Raw genomic sequence first — 20,117 nt, 5'->3', positions numbered from 1 at the left:
AAAGAACTCCTGGCTCCGGAATAACACCTTATTTGGCCCTTCATTCAGCATGATGCCGTCCCTCCAGCTCGTTTGACATGTGCTTTACGGCGCGTGCGAGATGGCGGGAGCGGATGGGGTCAATTGAAACGCTTCTCTGAGGGTCAGTTGAAACAGGGCCACAGGCCGTTTCAATGGACCCCGGTGACCTTTGCAATGGTTATTGTTCAGGGGCTGTAAACATTAAAGGAGATAGCCCACCTTTGAAATGAGCTTTTAAACTGAAATAGTAGTTTAATTGAGCTCAATTTTTGACCCCTTTTTCTCCAGCCTTTTGCTTGAAAGCACACTATTGCCTGAGATATTTCTCATTTTTCTCATCCGCCCATTTTACCATAGTCTATGTACTTTATGTCACCTATTATGAGGAATTTTGCACTTTTAGCTTTCCAACGACCTATTGAATGTAGCATTTGGAAAAGTAAACCGGACAAAATAGCTCCTTAAGAAAGTGGTCTTAAAGAGGAAAACATCCCATTGTTAAGGATAGGTGCAATTGACCCCATGGGCTGGTTCAATTGACCCTCGCATCGGGGTCATTTGAAACAGGCGTAGAGCTGTTTTATAAGCATGCGTTTGGCAGCAAAATATGTTTGAAACATAATTTTACATATCTTAAAATAAAGCCAAAAGAGCATATTTTTTCATGGCATTGTGCATTTTCCGATATGACAACTAGATCTCGCTGTGCATGTCAATATATAAAAAGTGGTTCAACTGGCCCCGCTCTCCCCTATCAAATTACCAAGAAGCCATCGCAATACTAATCAGTGGCGAATCCCAGGGCCCAGGGGGGAGGTAGCATGGGTCATGACTTTGGGCCTGGGGTCACCACATGCCTGCCAGGAGCATCACAGGCCTGACAGCCGACAGGGGCACCACAGGCCCGCCAGGGGTACCACAGGCCTAGCAGGGGCACCACGGGCCTGTCAGTGGCACCACAGGCCTGTCAGGAGCACCATCGGCCTAGCAAAAGCACTACAGGTCTTCCAGGGGCACCACAGACCTGCCAGGTGCACCAGAGGCCTGCCAGGGGCACTATCGGCTTCGCAGGGGAACCACCGGCCTCGCAAGGGCACCATGGGCCTGTCAAGGGCACCACAAGCCTGTCGTTGGTACTTTAGGATTGTCAGGGGCACCACAAACCTGTTAAGGGCACCTGCGTTCTAACAGGGGCACCACAGACCTGCCAAGGCCCAGGGACACCACAGGCCTAGGAAGGACACCACAGGCCTGTCAGTGGCACCCCGGGCCTGTCAGGGGCACCACGGGCCTGTCAGGGCCCATGGGCACCTAAGTCATAAGCTGGGCCCACCGTAGGCTTGTCAGGGGGCAGGGTAGGTAGGTACTACAGTCTTTCCAGGGGCACCAGCGGCCTAGCAGGGACACCAGCCATCACACGACTAACCAATAATAAAGAAAAAAACTGAAAATAGGGCACCACCAAAATTAAGTGGCCGAAATCCGTTGAGATTTTAATCTTGGGTATAGGTAGGGGCAACACTTCGATTCATGACCCTCCCCTTGGAGTTTTCCCGAATCCGCCCCTGGTACTAATACATCAAATTTAAGGGGGCACCTTGCTATTGGTGCCCCCCTTGCAGAATTCAAGGGGCACGGTGCCCCGGTGCCCCCCCCCGTTCCGCCGCCTATGATCCTGAACATTAGAAACGTATCCCAACACTCACTTCCAGCCAAAAAGGTTCGCAAATACCCGTACTGTATAACTCCCATTAGGGGTAAAACGCCCATGATGGGCGTTTTGCCACACACCAAAGTGGGCGTATTACCCCAACAGCACATTCAAAACGAAGTCCACCAAAAATTAAGCGTGTGACGATTGTGTTGCAAACCATTAAATGCTCAAAACATAGCTTAAATTCGCAGGTTCTGCATTGCTAAATTTCATTGTCTACTTTAACCCTCGCCGGACCTATTGGTTTTCTACATACGCGCCGGCCGAGGGGGGGGGGGCGGGTACGACCCCCCCTCGCCGTTTCGCCCCTGGTGGAGCTAGCGCGTCGCGGAAAAAACGAGCGTGTGCGCCGTTACGAGACGCAGAGATTGGTACCCGATTTTAAGGTCCTAGGTCAACCGGTGACCTCTGAGGTCAGGTCAAGTGCCCCAAGGTACGGTTCAGTTTTTGGTGAATAACTTCGCAAAAAACGGCCGCAGAGCGCCGATTTTGGCAGCATCGTGTTCGTCTCGCTCAGGCGCGTCGAATGATATATTTTTTGTCCGGGTCAGGTCAACTTGGGGTGTTGACCTCAGGTCAAGGTCATGTCAGCACCCCCAGGTCACGAAGTTGGTCGAAAGAGGTCATGTCGCATATCATTCGATTTGGCAGGTCTTCCTGAGTCCATTGGTGGCTTTCCCGACTCGCTAGCTCAATTTGATCAAGAGTTATTGACGAAAAACTAATATGACCTTGATGACGTCATAAATGACGTCACGCAAGGTCAACATTGCAAACGTGACGCATCTAACCTTGCAAGGAGTGCATCAAATCACGATTCTGTGTGCTTGAGATAGTTGGAGATCGTTCCCGGCGCCAGAATAGCAGTTTTCATTTTTCCCCATTGACTTATAATGGTGAGGTCACGAAAATGACCTGACCTCATATGACCTTTAGAAAAAATCCGAGATATACAAGTTGTGGGACTCATAATGGATACTAGATCCTGCAAGTTTCATTTCCCTGTGACATCTCCTCTGGCAGTGAGGGCGTTGCGAAGTTGCGAAATCTGAAGACCGTGCAGAGGTTCACTTATGACGTCATAGGTCAGTGACCTGACCTGACCCAAAAATGCGGTTGGTGTCAAAAGATCCGGCTTGGATCAAAGGTCAGGTATGCCAAGTTTCAGCTCTCTATCGCCAGCGTGTTCGGAGTTATCGCGAAAAAACCCTATGGGGGGCGGCACCCGCCCCCCCCCCTCGGCCGGCGAGGGTTAACCCGCGCACCGACGGGGGGGCGGATATCCGCCCCCCCTGAGGTTTTTCGCAAATAGCGGGAAAACCGCGGCGCGTAGCGCCGCGAAATTTGGTTTGACTATTCCCTTATCAATTTTACACGTGGTGTGCAAGTTTGAACCTCCTACCTTTCAAGGTCAGGTCACCAGGTCACTTTGAATGACCCAACCTCAAGTCACTTTTTTGCAACTTTGTCACCGTGCCAGAGCTACAGTAGATGTCGGAGGCCTTTGAAAGTCGCAGGGTGTTATTAGGTCATTAGTAGCTACAATTTGTATATCTCGGAATTTTGATATCGGTGACCTAAGGTCAGGTCAATTTCGCGACCTCCCCATTATAAGTCAATGGGGGAAAAATCAACTCCCTGTTTTTACCACTAAAACGGGTCGGAATGGCCCCATATACCATACATGACTTCATATACGATCAACCTTCACTACCTTGAGGTCTGTTTTGCTGTTGGGCAGCTGTGAGGTCATGTGACGTCATCAAAGGTCACCAAAGGTTTTTGGCCAATAACTCCGTACAGGAACAAGATACAGACGCGTGGATGGTCTCATTGTGTTCAGCTCGTCAAGACGCATCGAATGATATACATGATGACCTCGAGGTCACGTGACCTGAGGTCAACCTTTGACCTTGACCTTTCGAGGTCAACATATATATCATTCGATGCGGATTGACGAGAGGATCACGATGATGCTCTTAGTTTGTTCCTATCTTGACTAATTCGAAAGTTATTCGAGAAAAACTCTCTCCATATTTAGCGCCGCCATTTTGACTTTTTCGACCCTTGTGACGTCATCTTTGACCTGACCTGAAAATGACCTTAGTAAAAATTGTAGATCTTGACCGTGCGTATCCGATGCCGTTTACCGCTTGTCGCTATCTTGCTTCGTTCTCGAGATCTCAGGGGGGGGCGGTCATCCGCCCCCCCCCCGTCGGTACTAAGTTGGCGCAGACCCCCGTCGGTGCGCGGGTTAACACGCGCAGTGGAAGGGGGGGGGGGCGGATTTCGCCCACCCCTCCTGTTTTTCGCCAATAACTCGCGCCGCAAGTACAATATCAATGTGAAATTTCGGCTACCTGTCCAGAATTGAATAGCGGATCTTCTCGTGCAAGAAGTAAGAAAATCGGTTCACAACTTTTCTAGTAATAGCGGGGGCATTCCACGTCAAATCAAACACCGAAATCCGTCATCCCCTTCGATTTTTCTGAAAATTTGTAGGCAGACTGGGCATGGTTCAAAACTGAGTTACGTATAATATTTTCAAAATTTGATAACGTATCGCTGAGATATAGGTCATCGAATATAGCGAAAAATGCCACACATCAATTTTTTAAATGGCTATAACTCTGGTTCCTTTTCTGGTATCAAAATGATATTAACAGGGTCTTATAGGCAATTGATAAGGCTTTGATTTTTAATTATAAAATTAAATTGAAGTGACCTTGAAATGCATTTGACCTTGAATTAAAACAGAAAAATTTAAATAGCAAAAAACACGTCACCTTCGATTTGGGTAATTTTTACATATTATGTCCGTCACAATGTTCCTAACCATCTGTGAAAAAATTGGAGTGGGCCATTCATAACTTTCGCGGCAAACGCCGTTTTCATGCATCAACATCACGCAACCGCGCGTGACCTTGAAAGACAGAGTCAAGACATGCTTGCTTGTGTACACTTTCTGAAATGAATGATTGCTGATTAGCGATATCCCAAACTCTGCGAGAATGGAAATGCATAGTCATCGTAGTCAAGCATTCACGTTCCATAGTAAAAGTGTCTCAGGCAAACGGTATTTTGCGGTGAATTTTGAGCCGTGTGGAAATGCATCATGAAGTAAATTCAACGAAAACATTATCACGCTACGATATTTTCACGTCTTTTGATCTCCACTATACGAAAGAACATACATTTTTTAGTATGTATGGGGAATTTCTAGTTAATCCAATAATAAATATGGCAGTTAGAGGCCTGCTAAGAGTAACATGTCGCCGGCTGAGGCGGGCTCGGCCGATGCGGGAAACGCAGCAATCACAATTTTGTGTTTACACGTTCATATTTCAATTGTTTACCAACCGATTTTCAAAATTCTTTCACCATAAGATTGCCTGTACATTTCTTAGTCTTCTCACAAAATTTGACGCGAATCGAAGGTAATCAGCGGTAGGGAGCGCGATGTAAAGACGGAACCGTTCCGTTCCGTCCCGGCACAGTCTACAATTCAGGCGGCGTGTAGCGGTCGGCGCCGGCTGCCGAGCCGCCGCGTTGCTGCGGCGACAGGATGTTCACTTTACACCGCTATTACTAGAACAGTTGTGAACCGATTTTCTTATTGCTTGCACGATGAGATGCCCAATTCAATTCTTGACAGGTAGCCATAATTAATTTCGCATTAATCTTATGAGATATTGGCGAAAAACAGGAGGGGTGGGCGAAATTTGTTCTTCCCCCTCCACTGCGCGTGCTAACATACGTTTGCATATGTGCAATTTTCTTCAAAACTTATGAATGGCCCACTCTAATTTTTTCACAGGTTGTTAAGAATATAGTAGGCAATAAAATATATGAAAATGAGCCAAATCGAAGGTGACGTGTTTTTTGCTATTTCAATATTTGTGCTTAAGAACAGAGTTAAGCAAATTTCAAGGTCATATATTTAAGTTAGTGCAGTTCTAAACAAATGCTTAAGAAATTACCTAAACAGTAAGGTTTATTTCATTCAAATCAAACAAGTACAACCAAAGTTATGGTCGTTCAAAAATATAAAGATGCAACATTTTGTAAAAATTTGATGCCCTATATTTAGAAGACCTGTGGTCAGAATGTGCAAAAAACATCAATGTAATGTCAGGAGCCACACAGGAACTCGCTCACAAATTTATAATGAAATCGCTGATGGTAAGGTGCAAAACAGCCGATTTTTGTTCGATTTGACGTGGAATGCCCCAGCGCGGCGGTGTAAAGTCAAACATCCTGCCGCCGCGGCGGCGCGGCGGCGCGGCGGCCGGCGCTAGCCGTTACGCGCCGCCTGAATTGTAGACTGTGCCGGGGCGGGACGGTTCCGTCTTTACATCGCGCTCCTTACCGCTGATTATTTTAGATTCGCGTCAAATTCGGTGAGAAGACTGAGAATTGTACAGGCAATCATATGGTTAAAGAATTTTGAAAATCGGCCGGTAACAACTTGAGTTATGAGTGTGTAAACACAAAATTGTGATTGCCGCGTTTCCCGCGTCGGCCGATGCCGCTTCAACCGGCGACATCTTACCCTTAGCAGGCTTCTAACTGCCATATTTATTGTTGGATTGTCTAGAAATTCACCATACATGCTCAAAAATGTTTGCTCTTTCGTATAGTGAAAGTTTTAAAAAAAATCGGCCGGTAACTTTTTGAGTTATCGGCGTGTAAACGCAAAAAAGTCGCTAATATGGCAGATTTGACCACATTTGACCTCATTTGACCTTGAAGATATTGACCTAGGGTCACGAAATTCACACACAATAGAGTTCCCCATGGCCCCCACCTACCCTCCAAATTTCGTCGTTCTAGCTCCAGTGGGAGCTGAGATCTTAGGGGGGGGGCGACATCCGCCCCCCCTTCCACTGGGCGTAGTACTCGCAACCCTTCCACTGCGCGTGTTAACACGCGCAGTGGAAGGTCAAGGTCAAGGTCAGGTCATGTCAGGTCAGGTCATCAAAAACAAAATATAGAAAAGGGCATGTGCGACACATGTTTTATGAGTCATTTTACTCATAGAATTCAATAGGCACACTCAATAAGTGATATGGACCACCTCTGGATGAATTTCAGGTCGAGGTCAGGTCAAGGTCAGGTCAAGTGAGGTCAAATTTTGAAGTTGGTTGTTAAGGCCTAAAAAGGTGTCTATCTGATGCAGTTTGTCACGGTGAATCGAATGGTGCTATTTTTGTTTCCCTACGAGGTCTAGAACTTCCAAAAAAGTCATTTTTCAAAAATTTTGTGTGTCGTGTGACGTAAAATTTTGAATAACTCCCACATTTTTGAACCGATTCTTCTAAAATTTGGTATGTAGGTGCACATAGACCACTTCTCTGACAAATATTCCGGTTTTTTCGATAGACTCAAAATTTTGGATTTTATAATGATTTTCCCAAAAAAGTCAGTTTTTTGAAAAAAAATTAGGCCAAAATCCTAAATTTTCAAAAAACCGAGATAGCCATTTGATAGATAAAGTAAAATTACGTATAACCTTTTTTGTTACGTGTTGATTCCTTTAAAAATGAAGATGTTAGCGGCGTTTGAACTTTTGCCGTTTTTGAGGCGAAAATGGCGAACATGACGTCACTAAAACGTCAATTTCTCAAAAATTTTCCGACGGATTTCGCTCAAATTTTCAGGGAACGTGTCAAATTGATGTAAGAAAAGGTACTGAAAGTTTGGCGGCGCTGCGCGCCGCCGTTTTTGAGATATCGCAAAAATTCGCGAGGGGGGTAAAATTTACCCCCCCCCCCAGCCCATCGCGGGCTAACGCCCTTTCTGAGTAATTCTCTCAGATTTGACCTAACGTCAACGGTTTTGCCTGCAGGGGGCAAAAACTGCAAAAATAGCCGATTTTTTCGGAAACAGTTTTGCGGCAATAACTTTTGACCCAAGCCTTGTACGAGCTTACTTTTACCGGCATCGTGTTCCTCTCGTCAAGACGCATCGAATGAACTATAATTTGACCTTGAAAGGTCAACTTGAAAATTTGACCTTAGGTCAAGGTCATGACCTGACCGGAAAGGGTCATGTTTCATATCAGTCGATCCGTATCGTCGAGCTGAACAAATCTAAGGCGTCTTCATCGCTCTAGCATGCCTCTATCAAAAGTTATTTGCGAAAAACTGTTAGATACCATTCGTGACCTAAGATGACCTCAGGGCATAAACAAGGGTCACGGGCACCATTTTCATGTTCAGTGTGTCTAAACCACTTGTAATTCAGTGTTTGGGAGTGTTTATAATGTCTTTCGTCCAAAAGAGGCGCATTTCAATTTTCTCCCATTGACTTATAACCCTATTAGTGGCAGGCTCCTGGCTACCCCCTATTAGTGGCAGGGGGGGGGGCTGTTTACGACCCCCCCTTGATATCTCGAGATCTAACGGGCCGATTTTCAAAATTCAAACGGCATTCGATTTCGCTCAACGTGATCTACATTTCTAAAAAATAAAAATTAAAAAATGTCAATAGGGGGGGTAGAGGGGGGTAAAAACGGGCAAATTGCAGATACATTTTAGACTGTTTATCACGGCCAGGTTTCTGAACCAATCTTAACGCAACTTTTGCCGATCGATAGCAAATGAACCAGGAATTCATATGGATCCCAAAAATATGCATTTTCAAAAATCATAGGCGGATACAGATCATTGAGATTGGGGGTACACAAAAAGTATAGTAAATAAGGTTTTTGTTGGTACTGTTTCTAAAAATGATGGTAATGGTCTTGTTATGTTACAATTTTCTTATGAGAGAACGACTACAATTGTATTGGTCATGCATAGGCGGTGTCAGGGCACCTATGTTGGGAGGTAAAACATAACCCCCCTTTTTGGACGCCTGGATCCGCCTATTATAGCAAAAACGTGTCAAAAGAGGATGCACAATAACTGTATATGTTATCACATGATACCTTTCATTCACTGTTCGTAAAACTGGTGCAGCATCGTGATCTTCGCCCAAATGACTCGCTTCACGAGTAGGACCCCCCAATTCCCAGTGCTCTGGAGCCGCCCCTGGTAAAGTTATGAGCTTGAAATTTTCAGGGAATGTGCCCAATTTAGTTTTAGGAAAAGTCAGAAAATTTCAGCATCGTAGCTTCAGCGGTTTCGGAGATATTCCCGAAAAACCTGAGGGGTGGATAAAAACAACCCCCCCCCCCTGCCACTAATAGGGATAATGGGGAGGTCGCAAAATTGACCTGACCTTAGGTCACCGATATCAAAATTCCGAGATATACATTTTATAGATACTGTTACCCTTATCAATCGTTGAAAGTTTCAAAGCGATCGGTCACTCGGTGTAGCTATGACACACATTGAAACTTTTTATGAGGTGAGGTCACTTCAAGTGACCTGGTGACCTGACCTTGAATGACCTTGGTCTGAAATTTTTACAACATGTGTAGAATTGATGTATGATAAGGTGTACCAAAAACGGCGTCGCTCCGCGCCGCCGTTTTTGAGATATTCGCGAAAAACCACAAGGGGGGTGTTCAAACACCCCCCCCCCCCGGAAGGGCGCGGGTTAACCCGCGCCCGGCTGGGGGTCCTGGATTTCCACGCCCTGCTGGGGGGGGGGGTGTTTGAACACCCCCCCTTCTAACTCGGCTCCTGGGCCACGTAGCGAAACGCGGAAGGCGGCGTTCGAAAGAGCGCCAAAAATAATGACGAAATCACTTCGGTCACTTTTTTGGTCAGGTCAAAGGTCAGGTCACCAGAGGTCATTGAAGGCAAAATTTCGCCGATTTTCAGGTCGAATGTCGACAATTTCCAGGAAGCCAACGCATAACTCGGGAACCAATAGAGCTACAGCGCCGCGGAAAAGCGCATTCGATAGCGCTATTAACGCCCTTTCTGAGTAATTCTCTCAGATTTGACCTATCGCCAACGGTTTTGCCTGCAGGGGGCAAAAACTGCAAAAATAGCCGATTTTTTCGGAAACAGTTTTTCTGCAATAACTTTTGACCCAAGCCTTGTACGAGCTTACTTTTACCGGCATCGTGTTCCTCTCGTCAAGACGCATCGAATGAACTATAACTTGACCTTGAAAGGTCAACTTGAAAATTTGACCTCAGGTCAAGGTCATGACCTGACCGGAAAGGGTCATGTTGCATATCAGTCGATCCGTATCGTCGAGCTGAACACATCTAAGGCGTTTTCATCGCTCTAGCATGCCTCTATCAAAAGTTATTTGCGAAAAACTGTTAGATACCATTCGTGACCTAAGATGACCTCAGGGCATAAACGGGGGTCACGGACACCATTTTCATGTTCAGTGTGTCTAAACCACTTGTAATTCAGTGTTTGGGAGTGTTTATAATGTCTTTCGTCGAAAAGAGGCGCATTTCAATTTTCTCCCATTGACTTATAATGGGGAGGTCGCAAAATTGACCTGACCTTAGGTCACCGATATCAAAATTCCAAGATATACATTTGATAGATACTGTTACCCTTATTAATCGCTGAAAGTTTCAAAGCGATCGGTCACTCGGTGTAGCTATGGCAGACATTGAAACTTTTTATGAGGTGAGGTCACTTCAAGTGACCTGGTGACCTGACCTTGAATGACCTTGGTCTGAAATTTTCACAACATGTGTAGAATTGATGTATGATAAGGTGTACCAAAAACGGCGTCGCTCCGCGCCGCCGTTTTTGAGATATTCGCAAAAAACCACAAGGGGGGGGGGTGTTCAAACACCCCCCCCCCCAGCAGGGCGCGGGTTAATATACTTCGAGTAGTATGCATTGCATACTCAAGTGGTGCGGCTAGTAGTCCTGTTCTAACCAAGGTGTACTACATCAATCTATTAGAACGATATTGATACTAGGTGCAGATCCAGGCACCCTGCAACCCGCTTGGGTTATAATTATGTTTATCTGTGAAAGGTGCTATTTTGTTTCGTATGCTTCGAGACGTATCACGTATGCAATGTGTACTGAAATGGTGCGGCTAGTAGTCTTGTTCTAACCAAGGTGTACGTTATCCATATATTTAAAATATCGACTTATATTAGAACTATATTGATACTAGGTGTAGATCCAGCCACCCTACAACCACCATAGGTTCTAAATATTTTTACAGTGTATCCCTATGTAAACGTAGCTATAGAAACAAGTAAAACTAAAAAAGGGAATCAAGGTCATCGAAGGTCAATGACCTGACCTGACCTTCAGGTGACCTTGACATCCACCCTAATGCATGGGACCAACATCATATCACATGTTTGAACGCTTGAAACCACGAAAAGACTGCAAACGCGCGGCTAATGCGAGCCGACATACGCCGAATCGCGATTCCGGCCCGGCCAAACATGGTCTAGAAAAGTAGGTCACAGGTCAAATGTTATTTGGGTTAGGGTCATGAATTCTATAGGGTAGGTGAAAATTGATCAACGCGAGGGTACTAAAAGTTTCGCCGCGATCAGCCGCTTTTTACGCGAGTTATTTGCGAAAAACCTTAAAGGGGGTGGGTAGCATCAACCCCCCTCCATGTGCCGGCGCGCCCTCGCCGACCGAGGGGGGGGGGGCGGGTGCCCCCCCCCCCATAGGGTTTTTCGCGATAGCTCCGAACACGCTGTCGATAGAGAGTTGAAACTTGGCATACCTGACCTTTGATCCAAGCCGCATCTTTTGACACCAATCGCATGTTTGGGTCAGGTCAGGTCACTGACCTATGACGTCATAAGTGAACCTCTGCACGGTCTTCAGATGTCGCAACTTCGCAACGCCCTCACTGCCAGAGGAGATGTCACAGGGAAATGAAACTTGCAGGATCTAGTATCCATTATGAGTCTCACAACTTGTATATCTCGGATTTTTCCTAAAGGTCATATGAGGTCAGGTCGTTTTCGTGACCTCACCATTATAAGTCAATAGGGATAAATTCAAACTGCTATTCTGGCGCCGGGAACGATCTTCAACAATCTCAAGCACACAGAATCGTGATTTGATGCACTCCTTGCAAGGTTAGATGCGTCACTTTTGCAATGTTGACCTTTCGTGACGTCTTTTATGACGTCATCAAGGTCATATTAGTTTTTCGTCAATAACTCCCGATAAAATTGAGCTAGCGAGTCGAGAAAGCCACCAATGGACTCAGGAAGACCTGCCGAATCGAATGATATGCGACATGACCTCTTTCGACCAACTTCGTGACCTGGGGGTGCTGACCTGACCTTGACCTGAGGTCAACACCCTAAGTTGACCTGACCCGAACAAAAAGTATATCATTCGACGCGCCTGAGCAAGGCGAACACGATGCTGCCAAAATCGTGGCTCTGCGGCCGTTTTTTGCGAAGTTATTCACCAAAAACTGAACCGTACCCTGGGGCACTTGACCTGACCTCAGAGGTCACCGGTTGACCTAGGACCTTAAAATCGGGTACCAATCTCTGCGTTCCGTAACGGCGCACACGATCGTTTTTTTCGCGACGCGCTAGCTCTACCAGGGGCGAAACGGCGAGGGGGGGGTCGTACCCCCCCCCCCTCGGCCGGCGCGTATGTAGAAAACCAATAGGTCCGGCGAGGGTTAACACGACAAGAAGCCAGTTGTAAGCTACATACCGACCTCTCAGTACTCCGACAAAACTGGATAGTTTCCATGCAGCTCCTCCGTTGTCGCTCCGTTTCAGAGCACAGACTCGGTTTTGAGTGCAGCTCTAACACGACGACCAGCATGCAGCACTTCACTCACAAGCTAGCTTATTGTTATAGCTAGAAATACACAATGACACTGTTATTTCTCTCTCAATGACCGCACGGGAATGGGTAAACCGACTATGTCAGTTGCAGCCCAGCACTCCGCTGCCGGCCGCCGCGGCCCCGGCGCACAACTGACGAGACCGTAGAGATGGTCGCCGCCCGTACGCAGCGAGCTCACAATGACGCTGAATTTACACGGGCCGACGTAGAAGAACGGTGCTCTGCATATAAAACATAAACCCGCGCACCGACGGGGGGGGGATATCCGCCCACTACCGAGTTTTTCGTAAATAGCGGAAAAACCGCGGGGCATAGCGCCGCGAAATTTAGCATGACTATTTCCTATCCATTTTACACATTGTGTGCAATTTTAAACCTCCTAACTTTCAAGGTGAGGTCACCAGGTCACTCCGAATGACCCGACCTCAAATCACTTCTTTGTTAATTTGTCACCATGTCAGAGTTACAGTAGATGAGGGGGTCCTTTGAAAGTTGCAGGATGTAATGAGGTAATGAGGTCATTGGTAGCTACAACTTGTACCTACAGGGTGTTTCACTAAAAGTGTCAAAAAGTAAAAGGTCCTAATGCACATAATAACAATGTTTTCTATGGACACTTGCACATCATTTCATCCGCGATTGTTGGACATTTAACCCTCGCATGTGTGCGGCGTTTGCCAGCTTCTAACGTGTAGGGGGGTCGGTTGGACCCCCCCCCCCCTCTTGCCGTTTGGCCCCTGATCGAGCTAGAGCTTCGCGGAAAAAAACGAGCGTGTTGCCCGTGACGAGAGGAAGCCGATGATACCCAATTTTAAGGTCCTAGGTTATTGGTTGACCTTCCAAAGTCGGGAAAATCGGGACCTGTTAGAAAGTCGTAAAGTGTGGCTGCTGAGGGGTTTTTCGGGGTGCTGATCACGAATATCGTGTTAGTTTTGATCACAGATGATGTCTTTAAGCATTTAGACCAGGTCGGGTCAGGTCAGGTCAGGTCAACCAGTAGGCGTCGTGACGGGTATTCGTAGTACGTGTCAACCGCCTCTGACAGCTTCGTAACATGTTACGAAGGCACCAAAACTACTTCGTAAATGTTCAAATGGTTGCTAAATTCGAATTCAGCTCCAAAAACTAGCCTAGAAACATGTACAGCTCGAAAAAGTGAACCGAGGTCACCCGAGGTCACCAAAGGTCAATGACCTGACCTGACCTTCAGGTGACCTTGAAACCCACCCTAATGCATGGAAGCAACATCAAATCACATGTTTGAACGTTTGAAACCACGAAAAGCTTGCAAACGCGCGGCTAATGCGAGCCGACATACGCAGAATCGCGATTCCGGCCAAACATGGTCTCGGAAAAGAGGTCACAGGTCAAAGGTCATTTGGGTCAGTGTCATGAAATTTTCAGGGTAGGTGTAAAATTGATCAATGTGAGGGTACTGAAAGTTTCGTCGCGATCGGCCGCTTTTTACGCGAGTTATTTGCGAAAAACCATGGGGGGGGTCCATCCGACCCCCCCCCCCTACACATGCGAGGGTTAAAGGGACTATCCCACCTTTAACATGGGGTTTGAGTTGAGATAGCCAAGTTTGCGGCGAGGTTCAGAAACCACTATATATCTAGGTTGCAACCCCCGCGGCCTCTTGGTGTTGAAGAAGAATGGGCCTTGTACAAGGCCCTATCTTCAACATGGAGCGACCGTTAGTGTGGCGTCACCTCGTTTAGTCATTCTGATTTAAATGGGTTTGTTCGTTGAAAAATCGCTTAAAACTTGGACTGAACTTTGTTGTGGTGCCTACAGAGTAAAAAGAATCAGCTTTATGACAGTAATGTGGCCTGGGGAAGGAGGTAATTTTGGGCTGTGACGTCACATATTTGAAAGTTTGTGTTTGGAATATGGGAAGCCTAAGATGTTTAATGAAAAATAAATGCCAGAACCGTGTTCCTGGTCATCCAATCTATAAAGTCGGGCACAATTTAACTGGTTTTAACAACATTTTAGAAGGTGGGATAGTCCCTTTAAACATATAAAAATGATATCACCGTCACTCAAACCTATTCCACATATCCACTCCTTCTTTTGATGCACCGTTTCTGCACGTGTTCGGAGGTGCCTCACAGCCCGTTTTCATCTTCAGCGTCCAGACTGTCGGCAAAGCCTTGCATTGTGCTCTTCAGCTCCCAAAGTGATGCGACTTGAGTCTTCCTCAGCTCTGCGAGAGCTACTGACCAAAACCAGAAGTAAAGCGTAACAGATCGGGGCCTCGCGCTGACCAGGGACGGGCGGTGAGGCAGCTGATTATTCGGCCCGGGAACTTCTGGTCCAGCCAGTTTTTGGTGGCTACAGCCGTTACAGTGGTTGTTTTGATAACTTGGGGGCTTGGCTATTTCTGATTTTGAAATAAGCTTCTTTTTATCTTAAAAGGCCCTAAAAAAGACCCTGACCTTTTCAACGATTTCCGCCGAGAGGTGGGGGCGACCCGCCTTTTTTGGACTGGAACCGGCATCGGAACCCTTTTAAACCTCTCAAGAAGCCCTGTGAAACTTTTATAATTTGGGTCGTAGCGAGGTGAGAGAGTGAAACGTTTCTTGAAAAGTCGGCGTACGGTTTCAATGTTTCTAATAGCACCAAATGTAAGTGTAATCCACCCCTCCTGTTGCGGTGTAAATAACCTGTTCTTGTTCTGCATAAGGAACAAAAACGACTAGTAACTTTGGCCACCTGCCCTCGCTCCGCATGAGTGTAAAATATATCTTGAGTGGCCAAAGCATAAATGTCCAAAAATTTGCAACATAGCTACGTGCGCAACTACGTGCTTTGCGTATTTTACCTTTATATCTTTAATAAGCATTTACTTTTTGACACTTTTAGTGAAACACCCTGATTTCTCGGAATTTGTATATCAATGACCTAAGGTCAGGTCAATTTCTTGACCTGCCCGTTATAATTCAATGGGGGGGGGAATCGGTAAATTATTGGGAGGGGCGGACCCCGTTGACCCACCAGTGGCGGAGCCCGTTAGTCGATGAGTCTGAGGAACATGATCGTAAAAAAATACATGCCGCTTTCTATCATAGATACCCCGCGCCCCGTAGGGCTACCGGCGGACCCTACCACCTGTAGGGGGGGGGGGGGCCGTTTCGGCCCCCCCTAAGATCTCGGAAAGTTACCGGCCGATTTTCAAAATTCAAACGGAGTTCGATAGCCCCACCCGGGAACTACCTTGTGACCAAATTTCATTGACCTAGGTCAAACCGATGACGTCACAGGTCAGGTCAAAGGTCAGATTTTCACCGTTCACAGGCAATTCAAGAAATGTGCTGTGAAAGCGAGTAAATTGGTAATTTATTGAAAACCATCGATGGTACATTGTTCTTCAAACACATACTTTGCTATCTGAGGTCACTGATACCAGGTCAGGTCACAGCGAGGTCAGGTCACCGGGGGTCACAATATGAATGTGTCGTGTGATACATGTTTTATGGTCCATTTTACATGACAAATGCGATTATGTGGGTTAGGCAGCCTTTGGGGCCAGCCTAGGTCACGTTTTGGTGAAGGTCAGGTCAAGGTCAGGTCAAATTAGGTCAAATTTCAAAGTTGATATTTTTGCATAAAATGGGTATCGATTCGATGCAGCTGGTCACGGGAGTCTAATGGTGGTCTTCGTTTTGCTCTACGAGTCCTAGAATTGCCAAAAATTGAGTTTGAAAATTTGACGTCATCATTTTTGAACAGTTTTTTCGCTATAACTTGGCCAAAAAACGAGGTATCGATATGAAATTTGGTATGTAGATAGAAGACGGTAGGCACTATCACACATATTCCGGTTTTTTCGAAACTCAAAAAGCTTTTTGGATTTTTTGGCGGAGATATCCAAAAAAATGCTTTTTTGATTTTGGGGGGTCAAAACTCAAAAATTTCAAAAATTCGAGACAGCAGTTTTGTAGCCCTGTCAATTCTACACCTTTTATGTCTTGATCATTTTTCTGTATCTTCAAAGCTGTAGTCCTGACAGGTCTTCTCGCGAAGGTCTTTTTTCGGTCGAAAATGACAGAACATGACGTCACTCTGACGTCATTTGCGGCCAACCTATCATAGCCTCTGGTAAAATTTTTTGTCACAATGTGTAAAATTGATGCCCGGAGGGGTCCTGAAAGTTTGGTGGCGATATCTCCAGCCGTTTAGGAGATATCGACCGAAAAGGACAGGGGGGGCCGTTTCGGCCCCCCCCCCCTACGGGGCGCGGGATACACCAGTATCGGCTCCATTAGTTGCAAACTCTCGGTTTTCACCAGGCCGGCGGATGTGACCTGGCGGGGATACGTAGCGTCAGTCAAAGAGCAAATTCAGTGAACGATATGTCATTTTGCAGCTAATTGACTGAGGAATACGCTCTTCAAAGTTGCAAGCCTCTATCTTTCATAGATGCGCCAATGTTGACTTGGTTAGTTGGAAAGCTCCGGATATTCGCGACCGTCCTCGCCGGCGGCGGGTGTGACCTCCCGTGTTCCCGGGGAATACGTCACGACAGTAGGTACTGACTGAAATGCATTCAACTACCTATACCTACATCATTTTGTTGCCAAATCGTTAAGAAACACGGTCGTTAAAGTTTCATGTCGCTATCTTTCATATATTCGCCAATATTGGCTAAGGAATTTGGAAAATTACAGCTTTCCCCCGAAATTTGACGTTTTACCTGCCATAACTGGGTCAAATATTGACCTAGGGTCAAACAAATATACCACCAATCGCGATTACTCGTTGAGAGAAATCGACTGGTCTTTGTTGCCAAGCTATACGACGCTTAGTTTCGAGACGCCGGGGGGGGGGGGCACATCTACCCTCCTTGCCCGGCCGCGTTATGAAAAATGTCCTGCCAGGGCGAGGGTTAACCCGCGCCCCGCAGGGGGGCTGTTTATAGCCCCTGTCTCGTTTTACTGCAATAACTTCTAAACCACTAGACTTATCAGCGCGAAACTTGCAATACCTTCACCTTCATCAATTTGACATCTTGTATCTGAATGTGAGCTTCGTAGCTGCCATAGGTCGGCCGGGAATCACGTCAGCATGACGTCATGTTCGTACGATTTCAACGCAAAACATTGAACTACGGCAATCGCTCTCAAAAGCTCAGTTTTTTTTTACAGTTTATCAAATTTCTTTTCATTAGGGGACTCAGAATACACTGTGCCATGAAACTGCTATCTCGGATTTCAAAAATTAAAAAAAAAATGAAAATTATAAGTTTATAAAATTTTTATTTTTATCTTTCATTCCAAAAGTTTTTGACTTTTCGAAAAAAATACGTTATTGCAGGCATGCCCATTAGGGTGACACTTATTTGTAGGGGGAAATCCCAAAATGAATATTTCAACGCGCGAAAGCCTGCACATGGTGTGAAACCATGAGAAAACACCTCCTGTGAAGTTTCAGGTCAATCGGACATATTTAAGAGGTGCCCCAAAGCCAATATGGCGTCTGATGCCCTCTTCTGCTTCCTCCCCCCAACACGTCGCATAGCTCGAGTCTCGACGGTGACCCCGCAGATTGCAGCTGCGCTCGATCGAACAAGAACATCTAACCGGAGTGCTGTCCACATCCTCCACGCTGCTGCTGAGGCGTACAACCCAATCCCCCAGAACCTTGTAGTCAACCGGGAGTCGATCCAACGACACCGGAGGCGCGTCAGGGAGGATGTGGCGAAGGTGATCCGGAAGACGTTTGCTCCGGGCGTACCCCTCGCCGTCCGTTGGGACGGAAAGATCGTCGAGGATATCACCAGCAAAGGCATCTGAGCGCCTTCCCATCCTCGTTTCTGGGGATGGCGTTAACAAGCTCATGGGAGTCCCACGCTTGCCCAGCGGGAAGGGTGACGATGTTGCCACCGCGGTTGTCAGCTGCCTGGAGAATTGGGGCGTCGCCGAACGCGTTGTGGGAATGTCTTTCGACACTACCGCTTCCAACACCGGCGTGCGCGCCGGAGCTTGTACTTACGTCCAACAGCGACTCGGGCGGAATCTCCTCCACCTGGCCTGCCGGCACCATATTCTTGAGATCGTGGCCGACAAAACGTTCGGCGCCTGTCTCGCACCGTCGTCTGGGCCCGATATTTAACTATTTAAACGCTTCAAAGCCGAATGGGAATCCATCGACCAGGCGATGTTCGAGCCAATCGAGCCGATCCCGTCCACCAGTGACGAAGTCATTATGTTCTGCAAGGAGAAACTTCAAAGTACGCAGCATCGGGATGACTATCGATAACTCCTCAACTTGACGATCGTTGTCTTGGGTGGCGTTCCCCTGGAGGAATCAGGATGTCCAAGCCCGGAACCTACCACCGCGCTGGATGGATGGGCAAACTGATATACGCATTGAAGATCTTCTTATTCCGCGGACAGTTCAAGCTCACCAAGGCGGTGGAGAAGAACTTGGCCCGCTTCGTCGGTCGTCCTCTTCTTGGCGACGCTGTATGTACCGGCGTCGTACGAAGCCCCGCTGGCAGCCCGTGCTCCGGCCCAGGACCTATCTTTCTACCGCTCACTCTTGTCCTACGAGGACGAGGAAATCGCAAGGGAAGCATCGAAGGCGTTTGGGCGTTATCTCTGGTACATCTCCGAGGAGCTGGTGTCGCTCGCTCTGTTCGACGTGAGGACCACGTTGGAGGAGAAGAGGCTGATCGTGGCTGCCTTTGGCCGCGACGGCGCAGAAGATCCGCCCAAGCGGATTTCACTGGAGCCTGACCTGACTGTACTGACGAGGAAGACGCTGCCTCGCTTCGTCAAGCTCCAAGTTTCTCGTGGACGCCCTTGGCCCGTCGGAATTCTTTGAGGTGGACCCGGCCGAGTGGCCGGAACGCCAGGACTACCAGCTCGCCCGCCGCCGAGCCGAGTCCCTCAAGGTTGTCAACGATTTTGCCGAACGGGGCGTGGCTCTGATTCAGAGCTACTGCGCCATCCTCACGAAGGATGAGGAACAAAGACAGTTCCTTCTCCAGGTCGTCGAGGAACATCGACGTCGTTTCCCCGACGTCCGCAAGTCGACACTAGATGAGTACCTGTGATTGGGATTTTGGTTCATAATGAGACCCCCCAGCGAGGGTCGAATGTACGCAGGTCAGCATGGTGTGATTTTTTGTGTGCCATGTGTGCCTTTTTTTACTTTTTGTCGAGACACCCATCGACGGTCTAATACACGCGGGTCAGCGTGGTGTGCCTTTGACTTTTTGTCGGGGAACATCGGCGCTTCCCAGACGTGCGCTATTCGACGTTAGCTGAGCAGCAATGAGTGGGATTTAGGCTCCCATGAAACCCCCAGTCAGGGGCTAATACACGCCGGTCAGGGTGGTGTGCCTTCATGACAGCGCGTGTCAGGTGTATCTTTTTAACAAACTGCCATTGGTTGTTGGAGGGGTGGGAATTTTTTGTCGACGTTTTACACCCCCAAAGCCAAATTGATGTGTACTTTATCAAAAACTTAATTAAAAATGCGTTATCTATTTTTGGTGTACGTTTCCAAAAAAAATGGCTTTGGGGCACCTCTTAAATATGTTCGATCGATGTGAAAATTCACAGGAGGTATTTTCTCATGGTTTCACACCATACCCAGGCCTTCGCTCCTGAAAAATCAAAAGTTCAAAAATAAGTGTCACCCTAATGCCC

The 20,117-nt window shown here is 47.1% G+C and overlaps 1 protein-coding gene across 1 annotated transcript; it reads left to right on the top strand.

Annotated features, from left to right (window-relative positions):
- Positions 1 to 18,248: 18,248 nt before the first annotated feature.
- Positions 18,249 to 19,527, top strand: LOC122386030. The gene is made up of 3 exons (XM_043374808.1): positions 18,249 to 18,546; positions 18,858 to 18,926; positions 19,217 to 19,527. The coding sequence occupies exons 1-3, from the start codon at positions 18,298 to 18,300 to the stop codon at positions 19,517 to 19,519; spliced, it is 621 nt and encodes a 206-aa protein (XP_043230743.1). The 5' UTR covers positions 18,249 to 18,297; the 3' UTR covers positions 19,520 to 19,527.
- The last annotated feature ends 590 nt before the right edge of the window (positions 19,528 to 20,117 follow it).

The sequence above is a fragment of the Amphibalanus amphitrite genome, unplaced genomic scaffold (genome assembly GCF_019059575.1).
Source record: "Amphibalanus amphitrite isolate SeventyFive unplaced genomic scaffold, NRLGWU_Aamphi_draft 000238F_arrow, whole genome shotgun sequence".
NCBI lineage: Eukaryota > Metazoa > Arthropoda > Thecostraca > Balanomorpha > Balanidae > Amphibalanus > Amphibalanus amphitrite.
This window is presented reverse-complemented; position numbering and strand designations above follow the sequence as displayed.

Coding starts and splice junctions, on each gene's coding strand:
- LOC122386030 (XM_043374808.1), top strand. CDS start 18,298: ATGGGAGTCCCACGCTTGCCCAGCGGGAAGGGTGACGATGTTGCCACC. Junction 18,547..18,857: donor AAACGTTCGGCGCCTGTCTC/GCACCGTCGTCT, acceptor TTCCGCGGACAG/TTCAAGCTCACCAAGGCGGT. Junction 18,927..19,216: donor GTCCTCTTCTTGGCGACGCT/GTATGTACCGGC, acceptor CTGTACTGACGA/GGAAGACGCTGCCTCGCTTC.